This window comes from Leptonotus elevatus, chromosome 19, assembly GCF_054856555.1.
Source record: "Leptonotus elevatus isolate MCC_2025b chromosome 19, RoL_Lele_1.0, whole genome shotgun sequence".
Lineage (NCBI taxonomy): Eukaryota > Metazoa > Chordata > Actinopteri > Syngnathiformes > Syngnathidae > Leptonotus > Leptonotus elevatus.
This window is the reverse complement of record NC_141257.1, coordinates 4,575,229-4,588,521: the sequence shown is the minus strand read 5'-3', so window position 1 is coordinate 4,588,521 and position 13,293 is coordinate 4,575,229. Positions and strand designations below refer to the sequence as shown.

General features: G+C 43.4%; 1 protein-coding gene across 5 annotated transcripts in view; it reads left to right on the top strand.

The window, feature by feature from the left end:
- LOC147157604 (triple functional domain protein) overlaps positions 1-13,293 on the top strand; it is a 54,272-nt gene that overhangs the window by 20,138 nt on the left and 20,841 nt on the right. For 4 of the 5 annotated variants that reach the window (XM_086062036.1, XM_086062034.1, XM_086062033.1 and 1 more), the window contains exons 4-17: positions 1,535-1,649; positions 2,619-2,811; positions 4,481-4,585; positions 4,878-5,074; positions 5,345-5,594; positions 6,413-6,535; positions 6,764-6,955; positions 8,191-8,322; positions 8,396-8,626; positions 9,135-9,257; positions 10,606-10,797; positions 11,133-11,302; positions 12,467-12,641; positions 12,714-12,909. In XM_086062036.1, the coding sequence (XP_085918162.1) occupies positions 1,535-1,649; positions 2,619-2,811; positions 4,481-4,585; positions 4,878-5,074; positions 5,345-5,594; positions 6,413-6,535; positions 6,764-6,955; positions 8,191-8,322; positions 8,396-8,626; positions 9,135-9,257; positions 10,606-10,797; positions 11,133-11,302; positions 12,467-12,641; positions 12,714-12,909 (2,394 nt within the window). Of the gene's footprint in view, positions 1-1,534; positions 1,650-2,006; positions 2,129-2,618; positions 2,812-4,480; positions 4,586-4,877; positions 5,075-5,344; positions 5,595-6,412; positions 6,536-6,763; positions 6,956-8,190; positions 8,323-8,395; positions 8,627-9,134; positions 9,258-10,605; positions 10,798-11,132; positions 11,303-12,466; positions 12,642-12,713; positions 12,910-13,293 lie in introns of those variants that run through there. The other variant, XM_086062035.1, reaches the window with a different exon arrangement.

Genomic DNA, 13,293 nt, shown 5'->3' with positions numbered 1-13,293 from the left:
TTTATCTGTGTGTGTATTTTTGTGTATCTGTGTGTCCATGCATGCGAGTCCTTGTGTGAATTGTGACCGGAGCAAATGAAGAAACAAATGACAATAGAAAAAAATCTTCTTTGCACTCTCGGTTTTGGGAAGGTCAAACAGAATAGCAATGACCGTCACGATGACTCAGACAAACGCACCGATATCCAGAGAGGGAACGCGGTAGAGACGGGGCGGCGTTGCCATAGCGACGGCGTGTCGTCAGCAGCGGCATCCCCAAGTAGTAATTGGCTTCATATTGAAGAAAGGGGACAAAAAAAAAGAGAGCGCACAGGTGAAAACAGGGTAAAATGAGCCAAGTTATTCTATCGGTTTCTGCTAATAATCAGGTTTTTGTTGCTGTTGGATTTTCTTCTGCGAGCCGAGCCTACATGCTCACTGCGCGCCGCCTCGACTTAATTTGTGGGCTGAGCACATTCATCTCGTGCTTACAAGTGCAGCACCTCTATATGCTGCTTCACTCGCAAAATGGTAATTGCCATACTATATTCTCAATCTTAATTTATTGTGATGCAATATAATGGAAATTCCTCCCCGCGGCCCCCATCTTCCGCAAACGGTAAATTGTGGTTTTAGGCAGCGTATGGTGTAAGAGTGGAAGCAGCAGGAAGTCAGTCAGCATACCGAGAAGTTACAGCCGGTTGCCCGCATGCTCACTGGGACCGCTTCTTCTCGTTTATTACTCCCCGCAGCATTCAAAACTGATCTACTGTCTGAAATGTAAAAGAAAATTGCCTCTGTTAGCACATAAATTACAGTCACGCTCACGTTGTGGTCATTGTCAGACTGAGCATGAGATGCCGCGATGGGAGATTCGCATCCTCCAGATTGACATTGCACGACTTGGTGTACGTTGCCGTGATGCATCGCTGAATTGTGCAAAAAGATGGGGACACTTTCCTTTCCTGTTTGTGATAAAGGTGCTGCAACAACTGTGTGGTCAAAACGGAAAGTAATTGGTTCACGTTTGAATCTGGTTTTAAGCCTTGTGTTAGATGTGCGCAGATGTAATTAAACGTGGCGCAGAGTTGCCAAATATGATGCACGATTCACAGCCTTCTGTTATGACCACTTCACTAACTGATTGATGTTCAGTATGGACAAAAGTATTGGGACACATGGCCACGAGTCAATAAGGACCAGAACTATACCATCCCGGAGTAATTTAAGTGGGGCATGCAAAAACACACAGGCAGTCTACTCTAACAATTTTTTTTTACTATATTATGAAATGAGAAATAATTATAAATTTAAAAAAAAATCATTATACTTTTTTTTTTGAATATATATTAATTTGATACATTCTTGAAAAATTTATTTGTGTGTCGACTATGGATGAAATACTAAGTCTTCACTTTGGCAGCCCTAATATTGGCAAATGGTCACTACGTTATATTGGCAAATGTAGTGGGGCATGAGCTTGTTCCTTGTGGATGATTGTCTCTCCCCCCCCTCCAAAAAAGAAAAAGAAAAGTTTTTTGTGTGTGTGTCATAGGTGGCAGGGACCGACGCGGTGGTCCAGTGTTAACCTTCCCGTCACGCAGCAACCACGACAGAATACGAACAGATGACCTGAGGAGACTGATCGCCTACCTAGCCGGCATTCCCAGGTCAGAATCAGATTTTGCCCCCTTTAAAAAAAAAAAAAAAAGCACATGGTTGGCCAAATCAAGTACGTGTGTAAGTGTACACGTGAAAGTGCTAAGTGGAGCATGTGATGGGTGAGAGAGGACAAGTGAGAGTGAGAGAGAGAGGGGAATTATTCAAGAGCCCGTAAGCTTGCCGCAATTTTTTTTTTAAATTGACTGCCAAAGAATCAGTTGTCGAGACATGCAGAGGGACGTGAGGGAAAGCCTGGATGGATATCGCAGCACAAGCGAGGGAAGGGAAGAAGGGATCCACTGGGAGAAAGCAGGGAGGAGGAGGAGGAGGAGGAGGAGGGGGGAGGATTAAAAACCCACAGAGATGGAACGCGCATGTGTGAGCTTGTGTGTGTATGTGTGTGTGTTTGAGGAAGCAAAACAAAACGTCGCAGTAGCTGAGGCAGTGCAGCAGTGATACTTACTGTGGACCAGTTCTCACCTCGCAGGTAAATTCCCCATTAATTTCCATTCCATCATTCAAAAAAAAAAAAGTAATTTTTAAATATTTTAAAATCAGTATTCATGCCATCATTTGGCAAAGTGCGTTCATTGTCTGCCGCCGTACGTTTTGTTCTATTCTATTTTAGGAACATGCTCTCATGCTGGACGACTATTCAAATCTCGTAGAAGTAGTTTTAGTGGTTAGGAAATAGTTCACATCACTGCAGATGCACAAATATACACTGATTAAAAAAAAAAAAAAAAAATCCAATAGTGTGAGGGTTTGAGTCGTTACAGGTTTTGTTGTGTATGTGTGAGCGGTTGTGCGTGAGTGGGCGTGTGGGATCCATATTTTGACTGCGTAGGCTTGTGACGCTATAGGAAACTGCGTCACCTCATGGATTTTTCCCCTTCTACCCCCCACCCCCTCTCCATCCTCCTATCTGTCATCTGTCCCCTCTTTCTGGATTACCTCCAACCTCCGCCCGCCTCCAGCGAGGAGGTCTGTAAACATGGCTTCACGGTCATCGTGGACATGCGCGGCTCCAAGTGGGACAGCATCAAGCCTCTGCTGAAGATCCTGCAGGAGTCCTTCCCGTCTTGCATCCACGTCGCGCTCATCATCAAGCCTGACAACTTCTGGCAAAAGCAGAGGACCAATTTCGGCAGCTCCAAGTTTGAATTTGAGGTGAACCTATATTGCAGTTTATTGTTCGAGTCCACATAATATCGCAGATTTGTAGCGATCTTTTTCTTTTCTTTTTTATGAGGTTTTAATGTTTACAGACAAGTCCAAATTTTGATTTTTGCGCACCTTAAGTGTAGTGCCACGTTGTGCCGCAACATGCCCGGCACCACTGAGGTCTACGGAAATGTATTTGAGTACATAGTGAGAAATTTGAATCACACGTTGTAGATTTAACTGCCCCCCCCCCAAAAAAAAATGCCAGGTTCATCACATTGATTTTTCACAACAAAAATGAAAATGTTGGGTACAATGTGATGTCCACTGCCAAAGCCATACCAATGCAGCACATATCGTTTTGCAATAATATACAACTGCATTAATTTCATATCGACACCTTCTTAAATTAAAAGAAATGCCCAAGTCATTATTTTTTTTGTTGCAAAAAATTTTCTTTTTTGCTTAAATCATCTCCTCATGATACAAATAGTTAAATTTTTTACTTCCTGAAAAATCTCAAAAAATGACTTAGGTGATTACTCTAAGAAGGCGTCGATATGCATCTGTGGCTAAAAAGCAAAGCGTGGAGAGTTTACATATTTATGCATTTTCTTGTTTTGTTCCAAAAAACAACAGATTGTCCTAATCTTGATTGCAATTATTACCAAATTAATCGCGATTAATATTTTCTTCATAATCGAGCGGCCCTCGCCAAAATGTGCTTGAAGCTAATTAAATGCTCTTCTTGATTAAGCCTTGGCAGAAGTCTGTTCTGCTAGTAATTGCAGATCATTTAGTTGAGTATAGCTCTTTCGCTGTCCGAAGTTGTCATACCAGCCCGAAAAAAAGAAACCTCTTGTTGTTCACTGCCACACTCTCACTGAACTACTGTTTTCGCACAACCGTATCGATTATTTGAGTGGCAAAGTCACACGCAAGCTGCCATTGGAACACTGTAAACTTTCACTCCCTCAGCCCACCCTTATTCCCTCCATCAGCCTTGACTGTACTGAATTGATTAATTCTGTGTGTGATGATAAAAAGGCTCATTTCCTCCCTCACATGCTCTCAAATCAATTAACCTGGCAACAATAGCCACGACACAATAGCGTCAGCCCCCCCACCCCCCACACCCCCCCTGCATCGGTCGGTCTTCAGCGAGTTATGTAGCCTCGCTTCTCTGCCCATGTGTGTGTGGGGGTGTTGTGCGGAGGAGGAGGCTTTGCAGAAAACGCGTCGAGATGCTCAAAGCTTCTCCTCGCTCTCGTGTGCGCAAAAATGTGATGTTGTCAGATGCGATTGTTGCCTTGTAAGCTGTTATATTGTACTTGTAGATGATCATGAGGCGGGGCGCTATAAAGTGGGTGTTGAATGGCACGAGGGGTCCTCGGTTTGAAGCCGCGCTGTGCTACTGGCTGACATAATTGGAGGAAGACCAAGTGTTCAAGTCAACTGTTAAATGCTTAATGAGTTGGCCCCGTGTACTGTAGAGTCTCACTAATTCTGCTCCATTAGAATCCCATATCGCTAGTTTTCGGGAGGTAAATGTTGAGCTCAAGTGCGCTAATTAAAAAGTTCTCAATAGAGAGGATTAGGCGACGCAATTTACACCCATTTAACTCAAACGATCGTAAATCCGCTGTTTCGATCCTTCTCCATTTTTTCCCCCCAGACCACCATGGTGTCACTCGAGGGTCTGACAAAGGTGGTAGACCCCTCCCAGCTGACGTCAGACTTCGACGGCAGCCTGGACTACAACCATGAAGAGTGGATTGAGGTGAGAAGCCTTAACCTACTTTTCAACCAGCTAGTAAGTAAATAAGTAAGTAAGTCCCATGTCACTGTGGCAAAAATGAAATAAAGAAATTTTAGCGAAGTTATACAAACTTAATCACAATCACACATTAGCCACTTTGTACTCTGCATCTCTACTTTTTACAAGCTCTTTTTTTCAGTTTTTCAGCTAGTTAAATCTGAAGTCAAAAATCAGTTACTCCAACCCGACTTAAGTCAAGTGATATGACTCCAGTTTTTGCTCATTGGACTGACGTTGGTGGCTTCCCGACCAGGTCCGCGTGGCGTTTGAGGAGTTCTCCGGTCACGCCACACAGATGCTTGCCCGGCTCGAGGAGATGCAGGAAACGGTGTCACGTAAAGACTTCCCCCAGGACCTGGAGGGAGCACGTCGGATGATCGAAGAGCACGCCACGCTAAAGAAGAAGGTCATCAAAGCGCCTATAGAGGAGCTGGACACGGAGGGACAGAGGTAGCCGTGCAATGTTTAACAAGATGTATGACATAAGGCCAGATGAATAATAACTTGGTAAAGCAGCTATACGCTTAATTGACTTCCAAGTTCTGATTTCAAAACAAGTAAGTTAATTTCTTCCAGCCTCGAAGAGTCGCCTTAAAATTTTGGATGATCCATGTTAAAATGCATTTTCTAGTTTCTAGTCTCCCTTTGCTCATAAATGTAAATCATGATAAGACACAATTGTTTAAAAAAAAAAAAATGGTGCAATTTTGCACTCTCCAGGCTACTTCAGCGGATCCAGAGCAGCGAGCCCTCGTCCAACCGCAACGGCGGCAGCAGCGGCACGAGCAGTAGCGGCGGCAGTAGCGGTGGGGTGTGCAACGCCGACACCCAGGGCCTGGTGCCGCGCATCACCCAGCTGCTGGACAAGCTGCACTCCACACGGCAGCACCTCCACCAGGCCTGGCACGTCCGCAAGCTGCAGCTGGACCAGTGCTTCCAGCTCCGCCTCTTCGAGCAGGACGCGGAGAAGGTGGGTCGGCCGGGAGTTGAGGGATGCGCGAGCGGTGATGCGGTGGTAATTCGGAACAACAGCGGCCGATCACTGCGGGGCACGCAATATAAACACAACCAAATTGTGGCCGCAGTGAATTGATTTTTACTGTGTGTGCTGAGCACATCAATTCAGGCCAGCTTTTGCTGATAATTTTGTCTGATGAAAGGCCACTAACTTAATGCTAACGTGTAATACAAAATGCTGTAAGCGAATTAACGGAAGTTAGTATTGTTGTGAGAGTGAAACATTGTCAACCTTGAAACAATTGCTACTTTAGCACACATGGAGCAGCAACAAATACAAAAATAACTTTTAATATTATCCACAGGTTTAGTTTTTGACCATTTCTGCATCTTCTTCTTGCTCTTCTCATTGTAGACCTTGAAATTTTAACTGTGGGCTGGCACGAGCTGGTTCACTGTGCATACTTGACAACTGATAAAAGCCACTGCACGGAAGAAGACAGAATGAGGCAAAATTACGAGATCAATCTCAAAGTGAACTAAATAAAAAAAGAATCAGGTTGCAGTACCACAGATAGCTGCTGTCTTGGATACACTGCAGTAGCAGGAGCTTGTTGCTAGGACACCATAGGCCACCAGTTGTTCTCTGGAAGAGGCTACACTTAATAGATTCATTTTTCTGCATGCTGACCTGGAAAGATGACAGCTCCACAATGGCTGCAGTTCACCAACGCACCTGCCCAGCTTGTATTCCGCCTGGTTCACAACGAAGTAAAAAAAAAAAAAAAAACATCTGTCTGTTTGCTCTCTTCCCCTTGCCCTGTGCTGCAGATGTTTGACTGGATCATGCACAACAAGGGTTTGTTCCTGGCAGGCTACACTGAGATTGGCAACAACCACCCGCATGCTGTGGAGCTGCAAACCCAACACAACCACTTTGCTATGAACTGCATGGTAAGACGCATACTTACTATACCAGCATGCGGTTCACGTCCTGTTTGGAAGTTAAACCAGAGCTGCCTCTGTTTGCACGGACCTTGTTTTAGTCCTGATTTTCACTCCACATTATATAAGCATTATGAAACAAGTGAGCCTCTGGAGATTCTCTCCACACTTGAGAAATGAAGGCCACGCACAAGTCGAGCCGTAGAAGTTGTTTCAGTGAATCCGTCTACTTGGCAGAATGTCTACGTGAACATCAATCGCATCATGTCGGTGGGCAACCGGCTGCTGGAGTCGGGCCACTACGCCTCCCATCAGATCAAGCAGATCTCCAGCCAGCTGGAGCAGGAGTGGAAAGCCTTTGCCGCCGCGCTGGACGAGCGCAGCACGTTGCTGGAGATGTCCGCCAGCTTCCATCAGAAGTGTGACCAGGTTTGGGAAACACATTTACGCAAAGTACCGCCTTGAAATTACCACCATAATAAAAAGCAATAAAACAGTAATGCAATAGTGTTAGTGAGAGCATTTAATTGCATTAAGCTACTGAAACATTAGGCACAGATACACAGAACATTAAAACCACTTTTAACAAAAAACAACTTGAATGATGATTCAATTAAAATGTATTGCACATAAAAGTTAAATAACTGCACTTCTTCAAAAACTCTTCTTACAGATTATATCCAAATGTATTGTACCTAAACATTAATGCAACTGAGCTGTTTTAAAAAATGTACTATACTTCAAATAACATCAAATGTAAAGTTAAAAAAAATATATATATATTATGAAAAGTAATAATTATTATGTACTAGATTAAAAAAAAGAAGAAGTCTAGAACAGGCTGTATTCATAGCTACAAGCTTCATCAAACACATTTGATTGTATTTCATGTTTTAAATGTATGTATTCTTTATTGCATTCTTTCTCATACCGCTAGGTGTATTTATGTTTCTATTTTTAATGAAAGTCTGACCTCTTGCCTATGGATGCTACAAGATTGCAGCCAGGGACTACTTTTGTCTAAATGAAGCTCCTCAACTCACTTGGTTCCTTTGTAACAAGATGTTAGCAGATTGTGCTAGAGCAATGCTATTATTCAAATAAATAAATAAACATGAGGGCGACATATTTCTCTCGAACCCCAACAAAGTAAACAAAGGCGTCTCATTAGCTGGATTCATCACTTGGGCTTTTCTAATAGCCTTTAGGCTTTACTAAAGCTACAACGCCTGATATATGTGCCATATTTGCAATCATTTGCATACAATCTTTGCAGGTTGTTTATTGTCCACCATTATATCTGCTCATTAGTCGCACTCTAGAATGGCCGGATGCCTGATTGGGGCTGTTGTTGGTTTGACTTCCCTGACCTGGAACAACTCTTTTTATGTCTGTGATTATAGAAATTGTTCTGTCTTAATCTCTCCCATTTGAAGATTTACTTGTCCATCTCGCTTTCATCATGAGAGCAATATTTAAAAGGCTCTAATAAGGTCACATGGCATTTCTCCTCTCACGAGGCTTTCGGATGTTCTTTTAAGTCACTGCAGGCCAATGAACAAGCATAAATAGTTACGGTAAACAAAATGCTCGAGAGACAACGCTGTCTCTAACTAGCATGTGACAGCAAGCGTGTGCTTCTTTTCGCCTCCCACCCCGTGCAGTACATGAGCAACGTGGACTCGTGGTGCAAGGCGTGCGGCGAAGTAGACTTACCCTCCGAGCTTCAGGACCTCGAAGACGCCATTCATCACCACCAAGGCTTATACGAGCACATCACCGCCGCCTACTCGGAGGTAAAACTCCATCAGAACCTCAAAATCGCAATCTTTTCTGCTACGATTCAAGAATTCCGTTTTGAATCCCCAGGTGAGCCAGGATGGCAAAGCCCTGTTGGACAAACTGCAGCGACCGCTCACGCCGGGCAGCGCCGACTCACTAACGGCGTCGGCGAACTACTCCAAGGCGGTGCATCACGTCCTGGACATCATCCACGAGGTGCTGCATCACCAGAGGCAGCTAGAGAACATCTGGCAACACCGCAAGGTCCGCCTGCACCAACGACTGCAGCTCTGCGTCTTCCAGCAGGACGTCCAGCAGGTACGCACTACTGCATTCTCACTTTTGGATGAATTTGTATTATTCATAGTTGTTTGCCTAAAATGTTTTATTTTTTGTAGTCATAGTAGAAAGCAGGTGGTTCTGATTGGATCTCCTTTTGCATTCTGTGCTTCTCCCCACAAAGTGTTAAAAACAACCATAGCATTGATTTGTGAAAAAAGCCAATGTGTTCCTCCAGTTAAAGGTCTCAAACGCAAGTGGTGAATAATGAAAATGTGTTGATATGAAAAAAAAAAAAAAAAAGGTCCAGTATGATAATGCGCACACGGGCTGTCCAAAAATATCAGGGGCATTCTGCACTGTGTTGACATGGCAACTGTTGCCATGGAGAGTGCATGCAGATGCTGCGATGCAGCAAATGGGAGGCTGAACAGATAACACTGATTGAATGAATAGCTGCAGTGTTTCTTCTTTTGACAATTTTTACAACTGCAATCAGCACTTACGGTGACCCCCGCCTGGTGATTGTCTCCTGTTGTCATCACAGGTGTTGGACTGGATAGAGAACCACGGTGAGGCCTTCCTCAGCAAGCACACAGGCGTGGGCAAGTCCCTCCACCGAGCCCGAGCCCTCCAGAAACGACACGAAGACTTTGAGGAGGTGGCCCAGGTAGACTGCTTACGTTATTTAGGGCATTAACCTCTATGTCTTTGGGTTTATTGCCACAAAGTGCTCTATATGACAGTTGTATATGTTTTCTGTTATTACTTCCATTGTGGTAGCAAAAACTTTGTTTGCCTGGCTTTTTTAAAGCTGGTACTTTGGGTTTTAGCCATTTTTAACCTCTAAAAATACACTGTATCATCAGTTCAGAAACAACAGCATCCACGCGAAATGCTCACTTTTTCTTTTTCTTACACAGTGCCATGTATTTCACAAATTGTTTATTTTTGCTCTAAATTAGCCTTCAGCATGTCTCGCAAGAAAGTGAAATGTGCATGTGATTGTGCTACTCGGAAGTTCAGGAAAGTGTCAGGGTTCCAGCGGCATTCATTGAGCTCAGGGGGAGGCTGGAAAACGCTCTATTGTCGTTCATTTTAATAGGAAAAATGATGTTGGTTTGCAAACAGAGACTCCGAACGCGTAGACTGTATATACATAGCACTGAGTGAACTTCCGTTCAGCATGGAAATTCATAGTGACAATATGGGAAACACGTTTAAACTTTAAACCGAGTTGGTGTCTTTAAAAACTTTCCAATATATAAACAATTGAATATACCTATTACAGAACTCAAGGTTATCACACATTTAACAACAGGTTATGATGGCATTCCATTAACATATTGACTTTGGAAATTGTTTACATTTGACCTTTCTGCTGGGAATATTTAATACTTTGCCATGCATAAGGTCCATTAAGTTTGTTAACTGAGGTAAGTGAGGTTCCACTGTATTATTCATAAAAAATATATACATTTTAATTTGTATACTTTTGTTTTTCATTCATGCTTTTCAAACCGGATTGGCTAAGATACATTACAAGCATCGATTGTATTTTCATTCGTGGAGGAGGCACATGATCACCAAGCTGCCAAATTACACTTTGTCACATAATGTAATGTATATATGGCGCATATATCTGACAAGTTTCAAAACACAAGTGTACAATTAGGATGTCACAATTGAAAAATTGGCTTTCTTACAGACACATCTTCAGCTCTCAAAAATGGCTTGGTTGTGTAATTTCACACTTGGGTGGGCAGGTGCTTCAGAGACCCAAATATCTTATTATTATACAGGCCAATAAAGAGTGCATTTTTCATCATTTGATCCGCTTGACATGCCACAACAGCAACATTATTCTTGTAATTAGTGTTAATTATATGATCCATTGGCGCTATAATAATGACAATGATCATCTCTGTCACCTCTGACAAATGGCTTAAAGCTTTTCCTCTTTCTGTATGTTGGAAATACACTCACCTCCTCCCTATGTCCGTCCCCTGATTGTGTAGAACACTTACACCAATGCAGACAAGCTGCTGGAGGCGGCAGAGCAGCTGGCCCAGACGGGAGAGTGCGACCCGGAGGAGATCTACCAGGCCGCCCACCAGCTTGAAGACCGGATCCAAGACTTTGTTCGCCGCGTGGAGCAGCGCAAAGTCCTGCTGGACATGTCTGTCGCGTTCCACACGCACGTCAAAGAGGTGGGCAGAGGGAAAAGGGATTATGGGTTGATGACGTAATGCTGTGAAGTGGATGGTGGGCTGCCAGTTGAGAGGCAGATAATTAACACACTTTATTGTATTGTCCGGCCTTGCCATTAATCATAGAGCGATGCTGAAATGACAGTCCTGATTTGGACCAGCAGCAAAATTGTACACCTTCATGGATAACGATATGCATTAACTCAGAAATTAAAGAAAAACATCCACAGCCAGCTGCAAAGTACTGAATCTGTACATCAGTTTTATGTCCTGTTGAGGATGGCTGGGGATCTGGAGTCCTTATATACTTGTTGTTTGCTCACCCGCTTTTGTAGCTGTGGACGTGGCTGGAGGATCTCCAGAAGGAGCTGCTGGACGACGTATACGCCGAGTCGGTGGAGGCCGTCCAGGATCTGATCAAACGCTTCGGGCAGCAGCAGCAGACCACGCTGCAGGTCACCGTCAATGTCATCAAGGAGGGCGAGGACCTCATCCAGCAGCTCAGGTAGCCGCAAGGAGCTTAGGTGCAAAACTGTCACCCAAAAAAGTATGAAATATTCTGAAAAAAATAATAGATAAGTCGTTATAAAAGAGGGAATTTGGAGGCGAGGCGTTTTCAGTCGACTTTTAGCCTCCATTTCTGTTTTCATACTCGTCCTCCCATCTCTTCTTTTTTTCCTCTCCTCATTTGTTCTGTTCATCATCACCCCATCCCTGGTGTGTTGGCTCCACCGTGTATTACGTAACTCTGCTTTTAAAAGTGCACATCTAATTGTGCGGCAGTCTCCTCCACACATCTCTCGACTATGTATGTATGTGAGTGTGTGTGTGGGAGTGTTTGGTGAGTTCTCACCTTTTTTGCTCGTTTGGCCTTTTTTGTTTAATGACGTTTGTTTTTTCTGTAACAAATGAAGAATTTATGTGTCATTTATTACAATACTGTATGTATGTACTATACAAAAGTAACACCTTTAAATTAATTTTCTAGCAAATGCCGATGATCATCAAGCATTAACAAAAACAGAAGGAAAACGTCAACGCAATAGCTTGAATCATTTTTTAAATGATGATAACAAGCAAATATATTGCATAATTGACGGCTAAGTAAATTGAATCACCATTGTCTTATTTCATACATTTCTATCTGTCTGTTCCATTAGAAACACCTTCACATTTTTGCTGTTTTATTATGACATTGGTAATTAGTCTCCTTGTGGTTGTTCTCATATTGTTGTAAATATCTTATTATACAATTTATACATCTTAAATTAGTGTCCATCTGGCAACCAAAGTGAGCACACCCATAAGTGAAAATGACCAAATTGTGCCCAAAAGGGTCAATGTTTGTTTGTGGCCAGTGGTTACCGTTATTTTCCACCTTCTAGACTGTCAGCAGGTTGCAACAGAGGGACTGGAAGAGTCACAGAAAGGCATTCAATTGGACGTTCTATGAAATAAAACTTAAAAGACATGTCTTCTGAATTTTACAAAATAATATGGAAACATTTGGATGTGCACATTCAAAAGTTTAAACAAGGTCAAATGAAGTTCACCTGCAAAGATGAAATATGAAATATTCCCCAAAAAGGCCAACATCCCTAACATTATATGAGTACAGTAGTGTTCCATTTGCATACCTAATGGTTTGGCTGTGCGTCTTTCTTACCAGGGACTCGGCCATCTCAAGCAACAAAACGCCACACAACAGCTCCATCAACCACATTGAGAGTGTACTGCAGCAGCTGGACGAGGCTCAGGCCCAGATGGAGGAGCTCTTCCAGGAGAGGAAGATCAAACTGGAGCTCTTCCTCCAGCTCCGCATCTTCGAAAGAGACGCGATTGACGTGAGACTCTTAAACGTGCGCACCACTCGGCCGTCTCCTGTCGTGTTGACATCACGTCCCTCGCTCCCTTAGATTATCTCCGACCTGGAGACGTGGAACGAGGAGCTGACGGGTCAGATGACCGATTTTGACACGGAGGACCTGACGGTGGCCGAGCAGAGGCTGCAGCATCACGCCGACAAGGCCTTGACCATGAACAACCTCACCTTCGACGTCATCCACCAGGGCCAGGAGCTGCTTCAATGTGTTAATGAAGTCCAGGCCTCTGGTAAGTCCCTTTTAATTTTCGTTTTTCACGTCCAAACTTAAGTGTAGAAGCAGGAGCTGCAATATTGACACTGCGGAGGTGTTTTGAGGGTCACGTTCGGTCAGTGTTTGTGATGAGAGGCGCCCACGCACAAAGCATAAAAATTCACCTGTGAGCCCGCATGCTAATGGCTGCACAAGAAGCACTTACATCACATTGCTGGTTTGGAGCTAGCTGACCATTAAACATACAGACTTGAACTTTTAGGTTTCAATGTAAATGGCAAAAAAAATAAGCCACGTGCATCAATGTTTTTTGCTGTGGGGAACGTTGGGTTTACATTTGTCTATCTCCCGCATAGATTTTTTTTGTGGCCGCACACAAGGCATTTTATGTTTTTATAAT